Genomic DNA, 20,325 nt, shown 5'->3' with positions numbered 1-20,325 from the left:
GCTCTCCCAGGTCCTAGTCTGACACACTAACCACTGCACCACACTGGCTCTCAACAATGTAGTTAAATTCTTCTGGTTTGTTCCTCCTGTTCATCATGTCTCCTTTGAAGAATCCTCTAGCAAGTGAAGCAGATAATGGGTACTCATATACCGTATCTTTTGCTCTATAAGACACACTTTTTCCCTCCTAAAAAGTAAGGGGAAATGTGTGTGCATCTTATGGAGTGAATGCAGGCTGCACAGCTATCCCAGAAGCCAGAACAGGGGAGCCTTCATATCGCTGCCCTGAAGAGGCTGTGCAGCTATTCCAGAAGCCAAAACAGTGAGAGGGATCACTGCGCAGAGATCCCTCTTGCTGTTCTGGCTTCTGGGATTCTTGTTTTCCTCCTCCAAAAACTAGGTGCTTCTTATGGTCTGGTGCATCTTATAGAGTGAAAAATACGGTACTTTCTGTGCTACCATGTCAGCACTGCAGTGCACAGCTAAGAATACGGCTTCACAATATGGTCTGAAGGCAGGTAATACAGCTTTGCTAAGGCTAATCAACTCTGGGTCTGGTCAGTGCCTGGATGGGAGAACTGCAGGAGAATAATATATACATTGTCCTGGGTTCCAAGACAGAAGAAAGGTGGGATATAAATGTGAAACAAACATGCGAGCAGAGGTTTACACTGGCCTTGGCCTTGGGCCTCCACCTCACAGTGGTAGGAAGATGAGTGCTTATTGCTGGAGTCAAAAGTCTTCCAGTGCTAAATATCCCTGTCCCCATATTGTTTGTGGTGAAGGGAGGGGAAAGAGATGCTTGAAAAGGAGGACACACTTCTCTCCTTTAACAATTGTTTCCAGTCCCATTTTCATCTTTCGGATCAGAGGTGGGCTGAAGGACCTGTACATATACTGAAGTAACAAGCAGCAGCAGCTCAACAGATTGCCTGAATTACAGCCAAACAAGTTTGCTTATCAAGGATAACTAAGGTCTACTTTGCTGCCAGAGTGCCAGAGTAAACAAAAATGAAAAATCAAACCCTTAATCCTCGCATGAACTCTCAGTTGCTACTGGCTGTCCAGCTATTTATGTAAGAAGAGAAATTCTAGCTTCTATTCATCATGTGATCCCAGGACAAATTATGACAAAAGTAGTAAAGCAATGCTACAATAATACAGTTCAATGCAACTTATAAAAGCAGATAAAAGTACAGCATCATAAAAGTGGCTTCTGTCCAGTCCTTCATATATTTTTGACACCTCCATACGAAGATATTGCCAGGATATCTAAAGATACATTATTAAAATCATAACATTCAGATCGTCCCAATGCTACAATTCTATGATTCTATGAAACCATCCCATGCATGGACTCATAATATTGTCCTGCACATGGTCAGGGAAGTTGAAGAACAGTAAAAGGATGTGTCTTCTCCTTCCTTTTGATCCACCACTTGATGGAGTGGTGATTTTAATGACCATGAGATCAGAATCTAACTGCATTAATTATTATGAATTCAAAACTAATTATTTTATATCCAAAAGTAAGATCTTCTGTATATGTCTTAAGGCTGAACTTGCTATCACTTCAGTGAGCACAAATGCCTTCTACCACTTAAAAATGTTCTTATTCTCAAGTAATTAACTCATTAAAACTGTTTCTTTACAAATAAAAAAAGGTACAGTTATAATTCAAAAGTACAGTATGTACTGAAGAACCATGCTCAGTGATATGTCCCAGGTTCAAATTATGGCATCCTAAGGGAGACTGGGGGAGACCCCTGCCGGAAACCCCAGATTGCTTCTGGTAGTCTGTGTAGACAGACCTGATGTAGATGGACCAGTGATCTCATGCAGTGTAAGACAGTCTCCTGAGATCCTACAAAAGGGTACAAAAGATCCAGATAAAGCAGAGATTGGAGAAGAGAGATTATCACAGGAAGCACCATTAGACTGAGAAAGCTCATAGGGTTTTGTGTTTAGTAGAACCATGGCTCCCCCCCCCCCCCCCGTTGGAACTCATGGGACCTCAGTTTCAGCACCTCTTGGGTGGGCGTCATTGCCATTCTAAGAGAACAAGGGAGACACTGATGGTGAGCTCATCACCTCTTTTTCTAGAAAAATAGCACTGAGTGGAATGAAATGGAGATACAGTGGTGCCCCGCAAGACGAATGCCTCGCAAGACGGAAAACCCGCTAGACAAAAGAGTTTTCCGTTTTGGAGGTGCTTTGCAAAACGAATCTCCTATGGGCTTGCTTCGCAAGACGACAATGTCTTGCGAGTTCCTGCTGGTTTTTTTTCCTCCCCCCCTTTTTCTAAGCCGCTAAGCCGCTAAGCCACTTATCAGCTGATCCGATCAGCAGATAAGACACTAAAAGCCACTAATAGCGCTAATAGGGCTAATCCGCTAATCCGTCAATGGGCTTGCTTTGCAAGACGAAAAAACTGCTAGACGAAGAGAATCACAGAACGGATTCTTTTTGTCTTGCGAGGCACCACTGTAAATTTGACTGCAAACCCTCAAGAAGGCACATTGAAAGGGTTCGTTTCTGTGTTGCTGACATACACTGTAATGAGATTGCTTGGTTTATGGATGAGCTGTGCTAGTTGAGTTTGGTTTATTATGCTATTTTAATGTTTGCTTCATGAGATATTTGTGCAAAATGTTCTTGTGTGAGTTTTATGACGCATACCCCTAAGCATTTTGTGAATCTAAGTTTGGCCTCATTGAGGGGCAGTGTTTCAGTATGAGTAGGAAAATGAGAGTACCCCTAAACATTTTTTTAGGGGGGAAAAGCATTGTGTATACCACTTTGGATCTTTTGATGGAGGGCAGATTTATAAATCTAACCAATCAGTCAGTCACTAGATCAAGAAGAAAGCTGAAAGGGAAGAATCAGATGCAGCTGGTGTATTCCACATGCTCAAGCAATTTAGAGAAGCACATAAGAAGAGTCCTGATGGATCAGACTTGCCTAGTCCAGCAGCCTATTTCCCACAGTGGCCAACCATATGTCAGCACATAGAAGCATCAGCTGTCTCTTACCCAGTTTCCCAACAACCGAGAGGTAGCATATAGCTATCGTGACTAGTAGCCCTTGATAACCCTATACTACCATGAATTTGTCTAAACTAAAAAAAACAAAAACAAAACCCAAATGTCACAATTTTTGCTTGTAGAGGAGTTGCTCCAACCCCTTGGTAACTGCAGTTTCCATTTTCTGCACCGTTTTCCAGCTCCACTATATCCAAGCTGCAATCTGAACAATCTCAAAGTATTCCAAGTGTAGTCACACAGCATGGATTCATGTAAAGGCAATACAATATTGGCATTTTTTCTTTTTGATCCTTTTCCTAACGCTTCCTAGAATGGAATTTGCCTTTTTCACAACCTGGATCTCTTTCCTTGTCAGTCAGTGCCAACTCAGAGGTATAAGAAATTGGGACTTTTTTTTTGCCCTGGTGTGCATCATTTTACACTTATTTATGTTGAATTGCATGCTATTTCCCATTTATCCATTTTGGAGAGATACTTTGGGAGCTCTTTGCAATCCCTCCTTTGTTTTTCACCAAACTTGGCCACCTCGCTTCTCACCCTTAGCTCTAGGCCATTCATGAACAAGAAGAGATCTGTGAGTCCCAATTCAGATTCCTGTATTTCTTCCTTGAGAGAACTGTCGATCCCTACTCTCTACTTCCTGTTCTTTACCAATTACTGTTCCATAAGAGGACTTTCCCTCTTCTCCCTTTACAGCTGTGTTAATTCAGAAGCAAATCTTAGTGGCTGACATGGTCAAAAGCTTTTTTTGAACTCTAGCCCACAACATCTCATAGTTCGCTCTTATTCTTATGCTCATTGACACTCATATTCTCAAAGAACTTCAAAATGTTAATGAGACAGGGCTTATCTTTCTTCTTCAGCAAGACTTCTTCCATATACTGGACAATTTTATCTCTAGTAATGTTTTCTACCAGTTTACCCAAAACAGCCATTAACCTAGCTAACCTGTACTTTCTAGGATCTTTACCTGCTCCCCATCCATCATCCTTTCAAAAATATCAATGTTCCATTGGCTTATTTCCAGTCCTCTGGTACAGAGACCAATAAGAAAATATCATAGTAGGTGAATTGAGAGTGTTTTTCAGAGGGTGGGCAGAAAATGAGCCTGCCTGAAAGCAAAGAGGAGGAAAGTAAAGGACAGAAACAAGGAAGACAAGGCGAGAGAGCTGCCGCTTCAAGTCAGAGTTTGAAAGATCCTTGTACCAAACATACAGGCTTTATGTTCAAATAACTGCAGGATAAATTATTATCTGTGGCCTACAAATACTGTGTAATGTGGACCACATGTTGAAGCTCTTCTAGAAACCGTTCCTATTTCTGAAGGGAATCATAGCATGGTTGTGTCAGAGACATCTCCTGGTTAGGGCACAACATTTGAATCTGTTAAGGTAGCCATATATCTAAAGCCCAGAGTAGCCTCATTATTACAATGGAATATAGCTCTACTCTGCTCTTATACCTTAAGAACAAGTCAAGGGCGAAACCATGATAAGGTCACTGACACACTCATGTACGCAAATTATCTGTGAAACAGGATCATTCAGAGTCAGCTGTTCAACTCTTTGTAGTTTGTCATATACAGGGCATATTGTTGCTAACCTCAAACCTTCAGCACCTGCTCTCCCCAAGCTTATTTATCCCATCCTAGATTCTGTGTAACAGTATACTCAGATCCGTGGATTGCCTAGTGCTTCTGTCTTATAGCTTTATGCTAGAATTGTTGCTGTGATGAGAAAGTATATAGTGAAATGGAATCAGTAATAGCTGTAGAGATGCCGGCAGCAGTATTTTCCATGAACAGCAAGTGCAGAAAGAATGTGCCATTTTGCAGTTCTTGCTGGAGAACTAAAAGGAAGCAGAGACCTAGGAGTAGGTGCAAGTGAAAGCTACTCAGAGCTTTAGTCCTTAAAAAGCACAACACTTGTTCTCAATCACAGAATCTTGGGAGGAAGTTGAAATGGGGGGAAAAATATTACAGGAGCAAAGCACTTTCTTGTCTTCAAGAAAACATCTTCACAGCAAGTCAAGCATATAGCTCACAGCATCTTAAAAAGCAGAGACATCACCTTGCCAACAAAGGTCTGTATAGTTAAAGCTATGGTTTTCCCAGTAGTGATGTATGGAAGTGAGAGCTGGACCATAAAGAAGGCTGATCGCCGAAGAATTGATGCTTTTGAATTATGGTGCTGGAGGAGACTCTTGAGAGTCCCATGGACTGCAAGAAGATCAAACCGATCCATTCTTAAGGAAATTAGCCCTGAGTGCTCACTGGAAGGACAGATCCTGAAGCTGAGGCTCCAATACTTTGGCCACCTCATGAGAAGAGAAGACTCCCTGGAAAAGACCCTGATGTTGGGAAAGATGGAGGGCACAAGGAGAAGGGGATGACAGAGGACGAGATGGTTGGACAGTGTTCTCGAAGCTACCAGCATGAGTTTGACCAAACTGTGGGAGGCCGTGGAAGACAGGAGTGCCTGGCGTGCTCTGGTCCATGGGGTCACAAAGAGTCAGACACGACTAAACAACAACAACAAATCAGAGGGTTATCTGAATTACCACTAAACCAACATATCCTAGCAAACCAGGCAGGCACTGTATGGACACTAAATAGGATTATCAGGCTTTTATAAAAAGTGTGCTGGCTCCGTCTAGATCTATTTAGCACCCTGTTTCCTACAATGCCCAAACAATATGAGCATCAGAAGCAGTGTGGTAAACCAGTGCTTCAGAAAATAGAAGAGAGGCTCACCTAAGGTGGAGGCGCGATCTTAACGGAAATAAGCTGAATTTGTTTTTGTTTTTCCTCCTGTTACTCAGTGAGTGATTAAAGCTGCTTTCACCAACCTCTTCAGATGTTTGCTGAACTACAGTTCCCATTACTCCCAAACATTGACCATGCTGGTTGGGGCTGATGGGAGTTGTAGTCCAAAACCATTGGAGGACACCAGGTTTGCAAAGCCTAGATTGATCAATACAGATATTAAAGAGAATAGGGGTACCATATCTTGAAGAGCAAAAAAGAGGACAGCCTGAGCTGCTGCCAGCCTGAGCTAGGGAAAGAGGCATGTGGGGCCCCTGCACGTCTTTTCCCAACTCAGGCTGGCAGTGGCCACGGCGTGCAGAGCAGCATAAGCCTCCCGCGCTAAATAAATAAATAACGCGCTAAGTAAATACCGTATTTTTTGCCCTATAGGACATACTTTTCCCCCTCCAAAAATGAAGGGGAAATCTGTGTGCGATTTCGCTGAAGCTTGGAGAGCGAGAGGGGTCGGTGCGCACTGACCCCTCTTGCTCTCCAGGCTTCAGGAAGCTACCAGCAAGCCTGGGGAGCCCGCGGGAGTTCTCGCAGGGCTCCCTAGGCTGCAGATAGCAGCCTGCCGCCCAGAGCGCGGGGCGCGCTGAAGCAGAGCGCCCCGCGCTTCGGGCAGATATCCTTTTCTCCTCTAAAAACTATGGTAGGTGCGCTTTTAAAAGCTCGGGCTTCCCCCACGGCTGGGGGGGTGGTAATTTTTTTTCTTTATTCCGCCCCCCCAAAAAAAATTAGGCGCGTCCTATGGGCCGGTGCGTCCTATAGGGTGAAAAATACGGTAAATAACGCCCCCCCAAAAAAACCTGGACATTTTCTTTAAAATGTAAAAATTCCCCTGGGTGGGCATGTTGGCCCCCCAAAAGAGGACATGTCCGGGATTTCCCAGACATACAGGTGAAACTTGGAAAATTAGAATCTCGTGGAAAAGTTCATTTATTTCAATAATTCAACTTAAAAGGTGAAATTAATATATGAGATAGACTCATGACATGCAAAGCGAGATAGGTCAATCCTTTATTTGTTATAATTGCGATGATTATGGAGTACAGCTGATGAAAACCCCCAAATTAACAATCTCAGAAAATTAGAATATTAAATGAATCAGTAAAACAAGGACTGCAAATAGAACAATATTGGACCTCTGAGAAGTAGAAGCATGCATATGTATACCAGCTGATGACGTGGCTCCCCAAATCTCTTTTCTGATGAGAGCAACTTTTGCATCTCATTTGGAAACCAAGGACCCAGAGTCTGGAGGACGAATGGGGAGGCACACAGTGACAGATGCTTGAAGTCCGGTGTGAAGTTTCCACAGTCTGTGTTGATTTGGGGAGCCATGTCATCAGCTAGTGTTGGTCCACTGTGCTTCATTAAGTCCAGGGTCAACGCAGCCGTCTACCAGGAGATTTTGGAGCACTTTATGCTTCCTTCCGCAGACATGCTTTATGGGGATGCTGACTTCATTTTCCAGGAGGACTTTGGCACCTGCCCACACTGCCAAAAGTACCAAAACCTGGTTCAATGGGATTACTGTGCTTGATTGGCCAGCAAACTCGCCTGACTTGAACCCAATAGAGAATCTATGGGGCATTGCCAAGAGAAAAATGAGAGACAAGAGACCAAGCAATGCAGAAGAGCTGAAGGCTGCTATTGAAGCATCCTGGTCTTCCATAACACCTCAGCAGTGCCACAGGCTGATAGAATCCATGCCACGCCGCATTGAGGCTGTAATTGATGTAAAAGGGGCCCTACCAAGTACTGAGTACATATGCATGCTTCTACTTCTCAGAGGTCCAATATTGCTCTATTTGCAATCCTTGTTTCACTGTACGCCATGATCATCACAATTATAACAAATAAGGCTTGACCTATTTCGCTTTGTATGTCATGAGTCTATCTCATATATTAATTTCACCTTTTAAGTTGAATTATTGAAATAAATGAACTTTTCCATGAGATTCTAATTTTCCGAGTTTCACCTGTATGGCAACCATCACAGAGAAGAGGAAAGTGAGCAGTGAGGTTTCCTGGAAACGATATGTATGAGGCTGCAGGGGGATGAAATGCAAAAGACATCATCATTTTCTGACTATTCCATAAGAAGATTTTGAGAGTCACACTTAAGTCTCTAGGCTTGGTTTGTATCGGGTCTCGTGATGGCAACTCCTGGTCTCATTATATTGTGTCTTCAAGCAATGGTGTCATCAGAGTCTCCGTGGAGATCATGGTCTGCGCAATCTTTTTCAGGACATCTTCATCATCCCTACCTTTCAATTCATCTGAAAGTAATATCAATCTTTTTTAAAAGAGAGAGAAAGAAAAGCTCCAGCAGAGAAGTCAAGGACTTGAATGGACTTGCAAGAAAATATATATTCCTAGAGGAGGTTCCCTAACAATACAAGAACAGCATGCAGACATTGATAAGGGTATTTGCCTGTTTTGTGATAGTACTGAAAACTTCCCTTCTCCTGGGTTTTTGCTCCAGCACTAAATTTACATCCTTTCTACAAAAGTAATAAAAAAAACCTGATGAAAATGAACACATTTCCTAAATGATTCCATTCTGCCTTCTCTTTTTACCTCCTTTTTCTTTACTCTTTTGTGAACGATTCTCTTTGTTCAGCTTCTTCGCTCTGATTTGCATATAAAGACACTTATAATTATTCTGGGCTGTCAAGATATTCCCTATCTCCAGAAGAACCTGCAGTTTTGCACAATGGATATGGTTACATGGTGCCATGTCAAAGAGCATGGGGCCACTGTGCTGGCTGTCAGATTGCATTCAGAAGGGATTCCTGAATGTTCGTCTGTATTGTCGAGGGGTTATTTCATATCGTACATGTTCATAAAGTGGGAAAGTGGGCATTTCAAACAGTGATGATATTGCTGTCTTGCCTGGGTTTTTGAATGGATAGGGCTCTCACCGTGTTCACAGGAATGGCACACTTTTATTCAAGGAGAAGTTAAGTTCTAAAGAAATATGTTTTAATATGTGAACCTTTTTTATTTTTATTTTTTTAAAATCCAACCAAACACATAAGAAAGAATAACCAGGAAAGAAATTGGTTTGTCATACATAAGACACAGATATTTCTTGTTATTTCAAACCCCACATATTAATAAACCCCAAAAGACATTTCAGGTAGTAGAGCCAAGTCGAGTGATAATGAAACACAATGAATGTCACACCCTAGTGTTTTACAGCAACTGCCGTACTAGGTATCAGGGAAAGGACCTATTTCATATGCATATTTCATAAAGGGTTTTTTTTTCCCCAGAGAGATGCCAAGAAAGTAAGTTGAATGGCCTTGCTTGATTCCTGAGACTAAAGTCATCTGTGAAATCTACATATCAAAGCTACAGGCTAGCTTTCACAATCTCATGGATGCAAACAGTTGTCTCTAAGCAGCATTATTTAATAATAATGATTGTTTCCAGCTATTTCAGTAATTGCAGTGACTTTTGTCCAAAGGGACTCTTAAAAACTATCTGAAAGGTATTGGTGGCGGCAGTAGCAGTAGTTAGCAGTCACTGATTGAAACATTTTAATACCGGACACAGGTGGTGCTGTGGGTTAAACCACAGAGCCTAGGACTTGCCAATCAGAAGGTTGGCAGTTTGAATCCCCGCGATGGGGTGAGCTCCCGTTGCTCAGTCCCTGCTCCTGCCAACCTAGCAATTCAAAAGCACGTCAAAGTGCAAGTAGATAAATAGGTACCGCTCCAGCGGGAAGGTAAACGGCGTTTCCGTGTGCTGCTCTGGTTCGCCAGAAGCGGCTTAGTCATGCTGGCCACATGACCCGGAAGCTGTACGCTGGCTTCCTTGGCCAGTAAAGCGAGATGAGCACCGCAACCCCAGAGTCGGCCACGACTGGACCTAACGGTCAGGGGTCCCTTTACCTTTTATAAATTGCTGATCAGTGAAAATATTCCTCCCTGTTTTCATTGGTTTCTGTAGCAGGATCGTTCTTTTGCTTCTTCTGGTCTTGACTGCCTTCCATTCCCTTTGGAAAGGAGAACATGGATACATCACAATTGTTTGTCCAGGTAGTTGAGAAGAGGGAGTTCGTATTTCTCTCCAAATGTTTGATTTTCAGTACAGTACCGTATTATGAATCATGTGAGCAAGTCAACTGTCTATATAAGAACATTCGTCACTTCGCCTCCTGAATGTCAGTATTTTGCAGGATTCAATTACATAACAGAAATGTGGGTTTCTGCAATCAAAGTAGATCAAGATGTTCTTGCGCAAGACATGCAGTTTTTTAAAAGGACAATTTAGAGTTAGAAAAATGGTGGAGAAATGCGCTAAAAAGTATAGAATAAACAGGAAGACATATAACCACAGTGCATGGATGAATTCAGGATGAATTCTCAAAACATCTACCCACAAACAAATATGGTGACTTGAAATGCAGAATGGAGAAACTGCTAATGTGTACAGAGCCATAGAATTAATACTTCATAACATTATGTGCCCTTCTTTAACTCCACCCCCAAATAGCTGCTTTCTTCCTCTTCATTTTCTTCTGCACTCTCATATTTCCTCCAGTTTTACAGTGAATAAACTACCAAATACAAATTTCCTATTGAAATAAATGCTTGATAGTTTATTCAGAGACACACTGAATTTACATTTAGATCTTTGTCACCTAAGCGCATTACCCATTTCTGATTTACAAAAAATCTCTAAGGCTAGATTCACTCAGCTTTTGAAAATGTCCCCCTGCCCCCCAATCAATCAGTGACACAAAATAACTGTGTATGTAAGAATGGAAATAGTTGCTAGGCAGAGAGTCAGGTTCTTGCCCTGTTCATCTGTTTGTGTCAGAGCACTGAGAGCGGTTTCTACTTATGAGACATTATCTCAGGGTTTATGAGACATTTCCTTTCTGGTGGCATATATGCACGGGTGTGTTGCAATTGGCTAAATTTGAATAAAAACTCACATCTAGTAGCACCAAAAGAGAACACGAAAGTGGTAGAATAACCACCTTTCTTAGCCTGTGTATTCACCATACCTTTAAAACACATTTGAAGTACCTTTTCCCCCTCAAAGAATTATGGGTACCGTAGATTACCCCTCAAAGACTTACAATTCCACCCAGAAATCTTTGAGGGAAAGAATGTGATTCAAATGTGCTCTAAAGGTATAGTGTGTGTACAGCCCTACTGTAATAATTTTGAAAGGGGTTAGCTTTGTTAGGCTGTTGTAGCAAAAACAACAAAGGCATATTACAGACTAACGAATTTATTGCACATGAAAGCTTGTCTCATAATAAATTTGTTTTTAAGGTGTCACAAGACTCTTTGCTGTCTTTGAAGCTGTCTTCAAAGAAGCTGCCTGCCTTCTTTACTAGATTGTTCATCCCCTTTTCTTTTAATATGCTAATAATGATGAGGAAACTGTGGCCCTCCAGATGTTGTTGCACTGCAAGTCCCATCATCTCTGACCATAGACTATGCTGACTGGAGCATAGCTGTCAAGCGTCCCTTATTTGGAGGGACAGTCCCTTATTCCAGCACCATGTCCCGCTGCTGTCCCTTATTGTTGGATGTCCCTTAAATGTCACTTAAATGATGTCCCTTAAATTTCAAAGGAAGCAGCTCCTCTCCCTCCCTCCCTGCTGGCCAGGGAAGAGGGAGGCTCCAACTGTCTTGCTTGGCTGGGGGGGGAGGGAGGGGGAGGCTGTGTGTGTGTGGCTAGTTAATGCAAGCTGAGGGGGTTTTTGAATGCTGGACGCCATTTTGTTGCACGTGCTGCTGCAAACTTTGCAGTACAAAGCCAGGCCAGGGAGCCATCTTAAGTTGAGGCTGCAGAGGCCTTGTGGTGCATGTGATTCAGATTCTATTCAGTTGAACCTCTGGTTACAAAGTTGGTTGGACAGTGTTCTCGAAGCTACCAGCATGAGTTTGACCAGACTGCAGGAAGACAGGAAGACTGGAGTGCCTGGAACAGGTGAGGCTGCAGGTCCCTTATTTCGGCTGCTGATCCCTTATTTTCAAGGCTGCTGGTCCCTTATTTTTAAATCTGTAAGTTGATAGCTATGGACTGGAGCTGATGGGTGTTGGAGTCCAAGATCATGGAGGATCACAAGTTCCCTGTTTCTGTGATACAGGGTTAAAGAGACGTATGGAAGAGATTTGATTTCCCTCTAACTTTCACCCCTCCTATAATTTGAAGATCAGCCTCCAATTTCCCACCCATTTGCTGTCTCCCACCTTTTAAGCTCCTCAGTAGTAACTCAGAAAGAGCAGGGAATGATTGCAGTTCTACCACCAGACATTTCAGTTAGCAGTCCCAAGTTAATCACAAGCTGTTGCAATGCTTCTTCGTATCATATAATTTAAGGCCTTGAACTTCAGCTCATGGATTGGGGCCTATTAGAGAGAGAGAGCCAGTGTGGTGTAGTGGTTAAGAGCGGTAGTCACGTAATCTGGGAAACCGGGTTCGTGTCTCCGCTCCTCCACATGCAGCTGCTGGGTGACCTTGGGCCAGTCACACTTCTGTGAAGTCTCTCAGCCCCACTCACCTCACAGAGTGTTTGTTGTGGGGGAGGAAGGGAAAGGAGAATGTTAGCCGCTTTGAGACTCCTGAAGGGGAGTGAAAGGCGGGATATCAAATCCAAACTCTTCTTCTTCTTCTTCTTCCTATTATTGGGACACAGCAACAGTACTGCCACCATACAAATATATGGCAAAAAATTAAAAGTGGGTCCTCAGATGTATACTAAGGTGACTGGAATGCTATCAGAACTTTGTATGGCATCGCTGGGGTGATTCCGTTGTTTTTCTCAAAAATGCAAGGCCTTTGTGCCTCCGTATCACTGGTTCTTCTGCTGCCACTTGAATATTTATGGGGAAAGAAACACAAGTAACTGCATATTTATTCTTACGGTAGAATCTTTGAATGGAGGCTGTGATCTGAGCAGACTGGAACAATTTTGCCTTAGTTTGGATGCATATGGAATAGAAGCTTCATTTATACTGAGTGTGAGAAGACGAGACTTATCACTCCATGTGCATTCTGTTGCGAAAGGAGCAATGCCCCATGTAAAAGGGTGCCATCTCAACCATGACATAAGACAAAAAAAAGGTGTTGAACTTCTTAGGAATTGACTGCTAGGGATTTCTGTTTGGAATAGCTTCAAATGCTGCAGAAACGGACTTCGCATGTAATGAGACTAAAGTGTAAGGATGCTGTTACTAAGCAACTAGGGAGAGTAATTGCACAGATGCTGAGGTTCGGGACTACAGTGCACAAAAGAAACATTGCTTTTTAATATAAACTGTCACAGGAAGTTGGATTAAACTGGACCTGCATTCGTATTAGAAAGGTTACGGAAGACAGGGTATGTGAAGTCAAGGAACGGCAATTGTGTTCCTTTCTTCACTGTCTATTAGTGATCTGCCCCAAATATTTACCTCACTGAGGTCTGAGCACTGACAAAAGAGGCTCCCTCCAAGCGTTAACTCAGCCTTCCACAACCTGGCACTGCCTAGATGTTTTTGGTGTCCATTATCACTACTGGGCTGGGCTGGGTGGAGCTGATGAGAGCTCTAGTCCAGCAACACCTAGGGAGCAGATGGGGATGACGCCATTAAATTTGTGCTTTGAAATTCAAGGCAAATGGCTCCTGTCTGTGTCCAGCGCAAGGCACCCACGCTTTCAATGGGCTGTCCCTTTGGCACACAACATGCCATTATGTACTGGCAAATGTACCACAGGGATCCTCTGTTTGGCAGTTCAGAGGGTGCCAATCCAAGTGCCAAAGATGGTTCAGAGTTGGCATGGCTAGGTGTTGCAGGCCTACAACTCCATCATCCCTGCTGGATGGAGCTGATACAAGTTGAAATCCCACTGGTTTACTTATTGATTTGAGCTCCAGTGGGTTTGAACTTTGACCTTGAGCATGTGGCTATTTGCTTATTGTCTATTGGAGGAAACAATACAGTGGTGCCCCGCAAGACGAATGCCTCGCAAGACGGAAAACTCGCTAGACAAAAGAGTTTTCCGTTTTGGAGGTGCTTCGCAAAACGAATTTCCTATGGGCTTGCTTCGCAAGACGACAATGTCTTGCGAGTTCCTGCTGGTTTTTTCCCCTCCCCCCTTTTTCTAAGCCACTAAGCCACTTATCAGCTGATCCGATCAGCAGATGAACCGCTAAAAGCCGCTAATAGCGCTAATCCGCTAATCCTTCAATGGGCTTGCTTCGCAAGACGAAAAAACCGCTAGATGAAGAGAATCACAGAACGGATTCTTTTCGTCTTGCGAGGCACCACTGTAGTTTGGATCCAGACTAAATTAGTTTCACTGGCAGTGCAATCCTATACATGTCTACTCAGACTTGAGTCCCATTGAGAACAATGGGGTACATGCCAAAGTAAGAGGATACAAGATTTCTGCCTCATTTACCAGTTGAAACCAATAAGACTTGAGCCACAGCTTTCTATTCACACTTATGCTCCCTTGTCATTATAAAACAAACTCAAAGTGACTTACAAAAGTGTTCATACAATGCATTTAAAAAACAGTTGAAATTACCAAGATCAAATCCATCCAAGAAAACCTTAAGAGCAGGATAGTATGAGACGTATTGTACCTAACTTAGTCTGGATCTAGCCCAGTGAGAAAAAGTGACACACAAACTGCCTTGGGACACTATGACTCTTCTAATAACTGGCTGCTGGGCATGTAGTTGGCTGCTTCTTTTTCTTCTTTGGCATTCTGCTTTCAAAACGATCACCTGAACATTCTGCCACATGCGTCAACTGAATGGTACAGAGCACCAACTTCGGGTTTGTGCCTGCGAGGCAGCATGCAGACTGTGGCTTAACACCAGCACACCAGAATTTTGGCCGACAAGAGGGAAAACCCAGCCGAGATACGCAATAAGCACTTCAATATTTCATTTCCACCCATCTGTAGTTATGTGTGACTGCAGTGGCCAGTTCTAATCAAAATTGAGAGGATAAAGCTGGTTTTTCTCTGACAAAATGTGGAAGTGATTGATGAATAGCGATAGCTCTCTCTTGCCAAGCAGAAGTTGTAAACGGGACCAATACTGTTTAAGCCTCAAACTTTTACCATTATCAAATAGGTGCAGAATTCCACAGGGACAGGTTATAATTATGCGAAACTTCGCAGCCGATATACAAGGGATAAATATGGAGCAAGGAGATCTAGAATGAAAGACATAAGGGCTTCTTGACACCCTTTTTAACATGGATATCCTTCTGTTTTTACCAGTTAGTTTTTTACCACTCTGATTTGCTAGCCTGATGTCATATTTAGCTGTAGCTTGAATCAAGTTGTAATTTAGGTTGCAAGTTTTATTAGTTATCTGCTATTAAGAAATTCCCAGTGTTTAATTCAATTTTAGCACAGGTTTCAGTTACTTGAGTGGCACATAAATTTTACATAATCCCACTAGTGTGTTAGGTTAAATAACTTTCTTGGTCGAGACACTATTTTGAACAGTAAAATAGCTCAGCAGGACATGTAAAGAACTGTAAATGCCAACATGTTTGTCAAGTCTTTTTTTTTTTTTGTAACAATGGCATCTTACCTTGCCTCATGATGTTTTTTTCCTTTGCCTCTCTATTAATGTAGTTTATCTGCCCTAAGCTAAGTAGAACGTGTTGTGGAACATACTTTCTCATTCTTTAAGTGTTTGCACACAAACACATCTGAGCACTCGTTTGATATACACATGTGAAAGGGGAGCAATTGGGATAGCAGGCTAAGGTGGGAACCGAGAGAAGAGACATCTGGGAACTGATGGGAATTAAATGAGTGGAAACAAGAGAACTGTGACTGAAGGAGGAGGAGGAGGAGAGAGAGAGATGAAAAGGAAACTGGAGAAAGACAAAACAAGTGTTGGAAAAGTAAATGAAAGATGAGATTCAGCAGTGCAAGGAGCAGCTGCTCTTCTCTAAGGATGTAGGGGATATATAAACACAAGGACCCCTCCTTAGAGCAGAATCTTGTGCATTTGTCATGTTGCTTCTGTTCAAGTAATTTATTTGGTTAAGCAGACGCTGCCCTCTGAGAGGACATCTCAGAATGCTTATGGGATGTGGGTTCTGCATAACTCAGCTAGAAGCAGTAAGCCAGCCCGGGTGAGAGAAGACTGATTGCCGGACTTAACGTCCAATGGGGGCAAGGGTTGTACTATTAAAACACTGAGGGTTGTGCCCACATGGGTTGTGCCATTTCATGTGCCCACATGAAGATCACGGAAATGTCCAGGCAGTAGCTTTCCACATACCTGCCTTGACAAGCTCTGCCATCCTTTCTTCACACACATTCACAATGGGGTATGAAGTATGTTGACATCACAGATTAATGTGGATCCTCTAAATCTTATGAATTGTTTGAAACCAGAATGGACTAAAGCACCAAGTATATCTGATTCCCCCTTAACACGTTTTTGCTGTCTTTGCAAGCCTGACATTGATATAGTGGCTCAGGCTGGAAGTTACACCAAACTATGGCTTGGATGAGCCCTGAGCTTAGGTGTCTCTTCTCCATATCTCATGTGCCCTCACTGACTTCCTTTATTGTGGTAAGTAAAAATTGGCCATACCCAAACTGGGTTTTCCAGTAGTGATGTATGGAAGTGAGAGCTGGACCATAAAGAAGGCTGATTGCCGAAGAATTGATGCTTTTGAATTATGGTGCTGGAGGAGACTCTTGAGAGTCCCATGTACTGCAAGAAGATCAGACCTATCCATTCTGAAGGAAATCAGTCCTGAGTGCTCACTGGAAGGACAGATCTTGAAGCTGAGGCTCCAAGACTTTGGAAGACCTCATGAGAAGAGAAGACTTCCTGGAAAAGACCCTGATGTTGGGAAAGATGGAGGGCACAAGGAGAAGGGGACGACAGAGGACGAGATGGTTGGACAATGTTCTCGAAGCTACCAGCATGAGTTTGACCAAACTGCTGGAGGCATTGGAAGACAGAAATGCCTGGCGTTCTCTGGTCCATGGGGTCACGAAGACTCGGACAGGACTAAACGACTAAACAACAACAACAACAACAACAACTGGGTTTTGGTTTGCGTGAACCATAGCTTGCCTGCAAACTGAACTAAAAATCACAATCAAAATGTGTTTTTAATTCCACTTTTGGTTTGTGCAAATCATAGTTTGTCCACTTCAGATATTTTGGCAAACATTAGGTTTCTGGGAACCCAAAGTTTGTTTATATAACTCCAAACCATCCAAACCATGGTTTGATGTTACATCTGAAACAAGCCGTTCTTATCTTCCATGTAAATGGTATTTTGAGAATGTTCCACATTTATTAACATATATGAGGTAAAGAAGTGCCTTAAGGTTGGATTGCAGACTTGATAATTATGCAGGTTTGGGCCACAGGATCTCAATAGTTAGGTCGATCTAGCTAGCTACCCTTTTGTACCATTTATTTTAACAGATTGTTGTAAAGCAATAAGAACAAATAAGGCAGTGCATTCTGCAAAAGGAAACAGTAAGTAACATACCCTGTGCCAAAAAATGTTTTCATATTTAAGACTGCTAAACATATGTAAATTGAAAACAGGATTGTCACCTCTTACTGTACTTAAGCAGTATACAGAAACTCATGTTACTAATTAGTAGATGTATTACTACAGCAAATATGGTGTATAAAAGTAAAATAAATTAAAAGGAGTGGATGAAATTGAACAGGAATAGGAAGGCTAACATTTTTATTTTGAGTGTAATGGGTATAAATGGATCTATATTTAAAGGGTGTAGTATATGGTCCGCATATACTGTACATTAAAAGGGCTGCCAACATTCTAGAAAGGCGTTAGAAAGTATTATCCTGACTTTCTTCCATCTGACAGAAAATATTGTCCATAATAAGAAAAGCACTGGACTTTCTAAACCATGGCTGACTAGAAAGGACTTTTCTATTTTTCCTCCTCCTGAAGTTTAGACAGACTTATTATCATCATCAGGCTGCTTCTAGGCTGAGACATTTTTCTGAATACTGAGGTATTTTAAGCAGACAACTTGTAGTGGATTAATAGGAATTTGATGAACCATGATACACCTAATATATTAGATGTCTAAAATGATTTTAACCTTATGAGCCATCTGTAGACTGTTTCAGAATGTCTGTTTTCCCAGGGAGTTTCCTTAAAAAAAGGACCTATTTCACAGTGGCAAAACTGTCTGGGATACACAACTTCATACCGCTGCTATGGTGGAGTGGTGGTCACATGATGGACTGCGCCTCAATATAAAAATAATTCTTTCTGCATAGAAATGGACATGTCTGACCGAAGGGTTCAAACTTCTAGCCACCCTTCAAACACTCTGGCCAGACTCTCCCTGGGGAAAAGGAAGGCGAGAGACTCTGCAGCCAGATTGTGGAGTGTGTGGATAATCATTTTGCTGCTTGAAGAGGAGTGCAAATGGTCCTTACCCCCATTATTATATTTTCCTCAAATTGTGAACTTGAACTGTGGAATTAAAATGTGCATATTAGGGTCAAGTATTGTAGAATTTCACCGAACTAACTCTTCACAAAAGTCAACAGAAATTGTGCAAACTCGGTGCTAGCAGATTCACAACCTAAATGTGACAATAAAAGTACATAACAGAAAGAACTGTTTTCAAAGGTGCACATGCTACCAGGCCCAACTTGTTCATTGCAATAACTAATGACTTGAAGGGCAAACTGCCCATGAGGTTAAATGTATATTTGCATCTAAAATGCAGGGTGAGATGGGTTGCTTTGTTTTGGTTTCTTTTTTTATATAAAAAAACACACACACAAATAACCCCACCTCCACCTGGAGGCTGTTAACTAATAATATCAGAGCCAGCATGGAGAGGGTTTTTTGTTTTTTTTAATCCTTCCCTGCTGACTCCTGGAGTCTTGAAGAAAATCCCTCCTCTGAAGCTAGTATTTGCTTTGGGGAGAAATCCCCAATTGCCATCAGTCAGAGGCATCTTTAATGCTTTTGTCTAGTTTGGTCCACAATGATACCTAAAAGCAAGTCAGCCCCATTTTATAGGAGCCCCAAACCTTGAACTATGATGAAATGGCAGTATCTACTCATGTTTCCACATCTAACGGCATCATCCTATACATATCTACTTGGGGATAAACTCCACTAAATTCAAAAGTATAATATCCCAAGTAAGTATGCAACATAAGAAATGCACCATCTATTTTTGTATTGAATGTATTGTTCAACTTATGCGCACATACAAGCATACACATAATTTTATTTGTATGCCATGTTTCCATAGTTAAAACCAATAATAAATTCATAATTACCAACATAACAAAAGCAGTCAATTCATAAGCAATAAATAAAACATCAAAAATTTCACAACCAAATTAAATAATTTCCACATAAATCAAATTAAGATCTAAAATAAAGATTAAAAAATAAAACAGAAACCCCCCCTCAGAAACCCCTGCTAACCAATGTCCCAACCCAAGAGTCTGTTCAGCAGTTTCAGCCTCTGTCAGAGCCCCATCTCCCAGTCCAGGTGGATAAAGGCCTTCAAGGCTGGCAGCAGGTCTTCCAGGACTCGCAGCCAAGATGATCATAAGAATTATTTTTAAATGGTGGCTCATAGTTTTAATTGTGTTCTTCCTTCCCCAAAAATGAGGTTGACAGCTGAGGCCTAATGAGAAAGAGATTGAAATGAATGAGAATGCAGGATATACACTCCCTCACACGCATGCCTATATTTTAGGCATAATCAGAACATGTGGTGATGCTAGCAGATTTCTCCAGTATTTGCAGATGGTGTGATTTGCTTTCATGGTTAGGTTTTATAGGGTATGGATTTTCTCTTACTTCAGCATAGCTGGTTACACTGGGGATTCCCCCCTTGCTCCTGAACGTGGAAGGAATACACGAAAATCATAGCCTGAATCTATGAACACAATGAATAGTTAATGCAACATTGTGTGTGCAAAAACGGGGGGTAAATTCCATCAATATGAGTTGACTTTTCGAGAGCAGATACCAAGATGAGCATAAAAATCTTGTTCAAAGCCTAATCCTTAGAAAAGCTAACCTGTGGATAATATCCACAGATGACATGGGTAAAAGTTACGCATCCTGCTATAACCTTCCCATTTTTACAAGCTCCTAAAAGAATTTCACAATGCTGTTGAGCGAGTGGCAAGCACTGCATCGGAATTTTTAGGAGAGTATGCCGCTAATGCTAGGAATCTAATGAGCATTAACCCCTTATCCGTTGCAGCCAGTGTGGTGGGGCTCACCTGCAGCTTACCTTGAAGGCACAGAGATGGAGCAGAGCAGCGGTGAGGCTGGGCTGTGTTGATGCCCTGGTGGAGCCAATCAAGCACTCCATCATTGTATCTGCGTGGCTATGACCTTCCTGGCCCCCCTGCAGCAGCTCCCAGGGTAACTTGCAATGACACTGGTAATGGAAAGGCATCTTCACCTCACTCCCTCAAACCACCAA

At 42.2% G+C, this 20,325-nt stretch overlaps 1 protein-coding gene across 7 annotated transcripts in view; it reads left to right on the top strand.

Annotated features, from left to right (window-relative positions):
- Window positions 1-20,325, top strand: part of MACROD2 (mono-ADP ribosylhydrolase 2) — a 1,043,571-nt gene that overhangs the window by 890,827 nt on the left and 132,419 nt on the right. For 5 of the 7 annotated variants that reach the window (XM_082215586.1, XM_082215585.1, XM_082215583.1 and 2 more), the window contains exon 10: window positions 17,297-17,350. The exons of the other annotated variants lie outside the window; for them this stretch is intronic. In XM_082215586.1, coding sequence (XP_082071712.1) covers window positions 17,297-17,350 — 54 coding nt within the window. The remainder of the gene's footprint in view (window positions 1-17,296; window positions 17,351-20,325) is intronic. 7 annotated transcript variants of the gene reach the window in all.

Source organism: Podarcis vaucheri (assembly GCF_965113315.1).
Source record: "Podarcis vaucheri genome assembly, chromosome: 3".
Classification (NCBI taxonomy): Eukaryota; Metazoa; Chordata; class Lepidosauria; order Squamata; family Lacertidae; genus Podarcis; species Podarcis vaucheri.
This window is presented reverse-complemented; position numbering and strand designations above follow the sequence as displayed.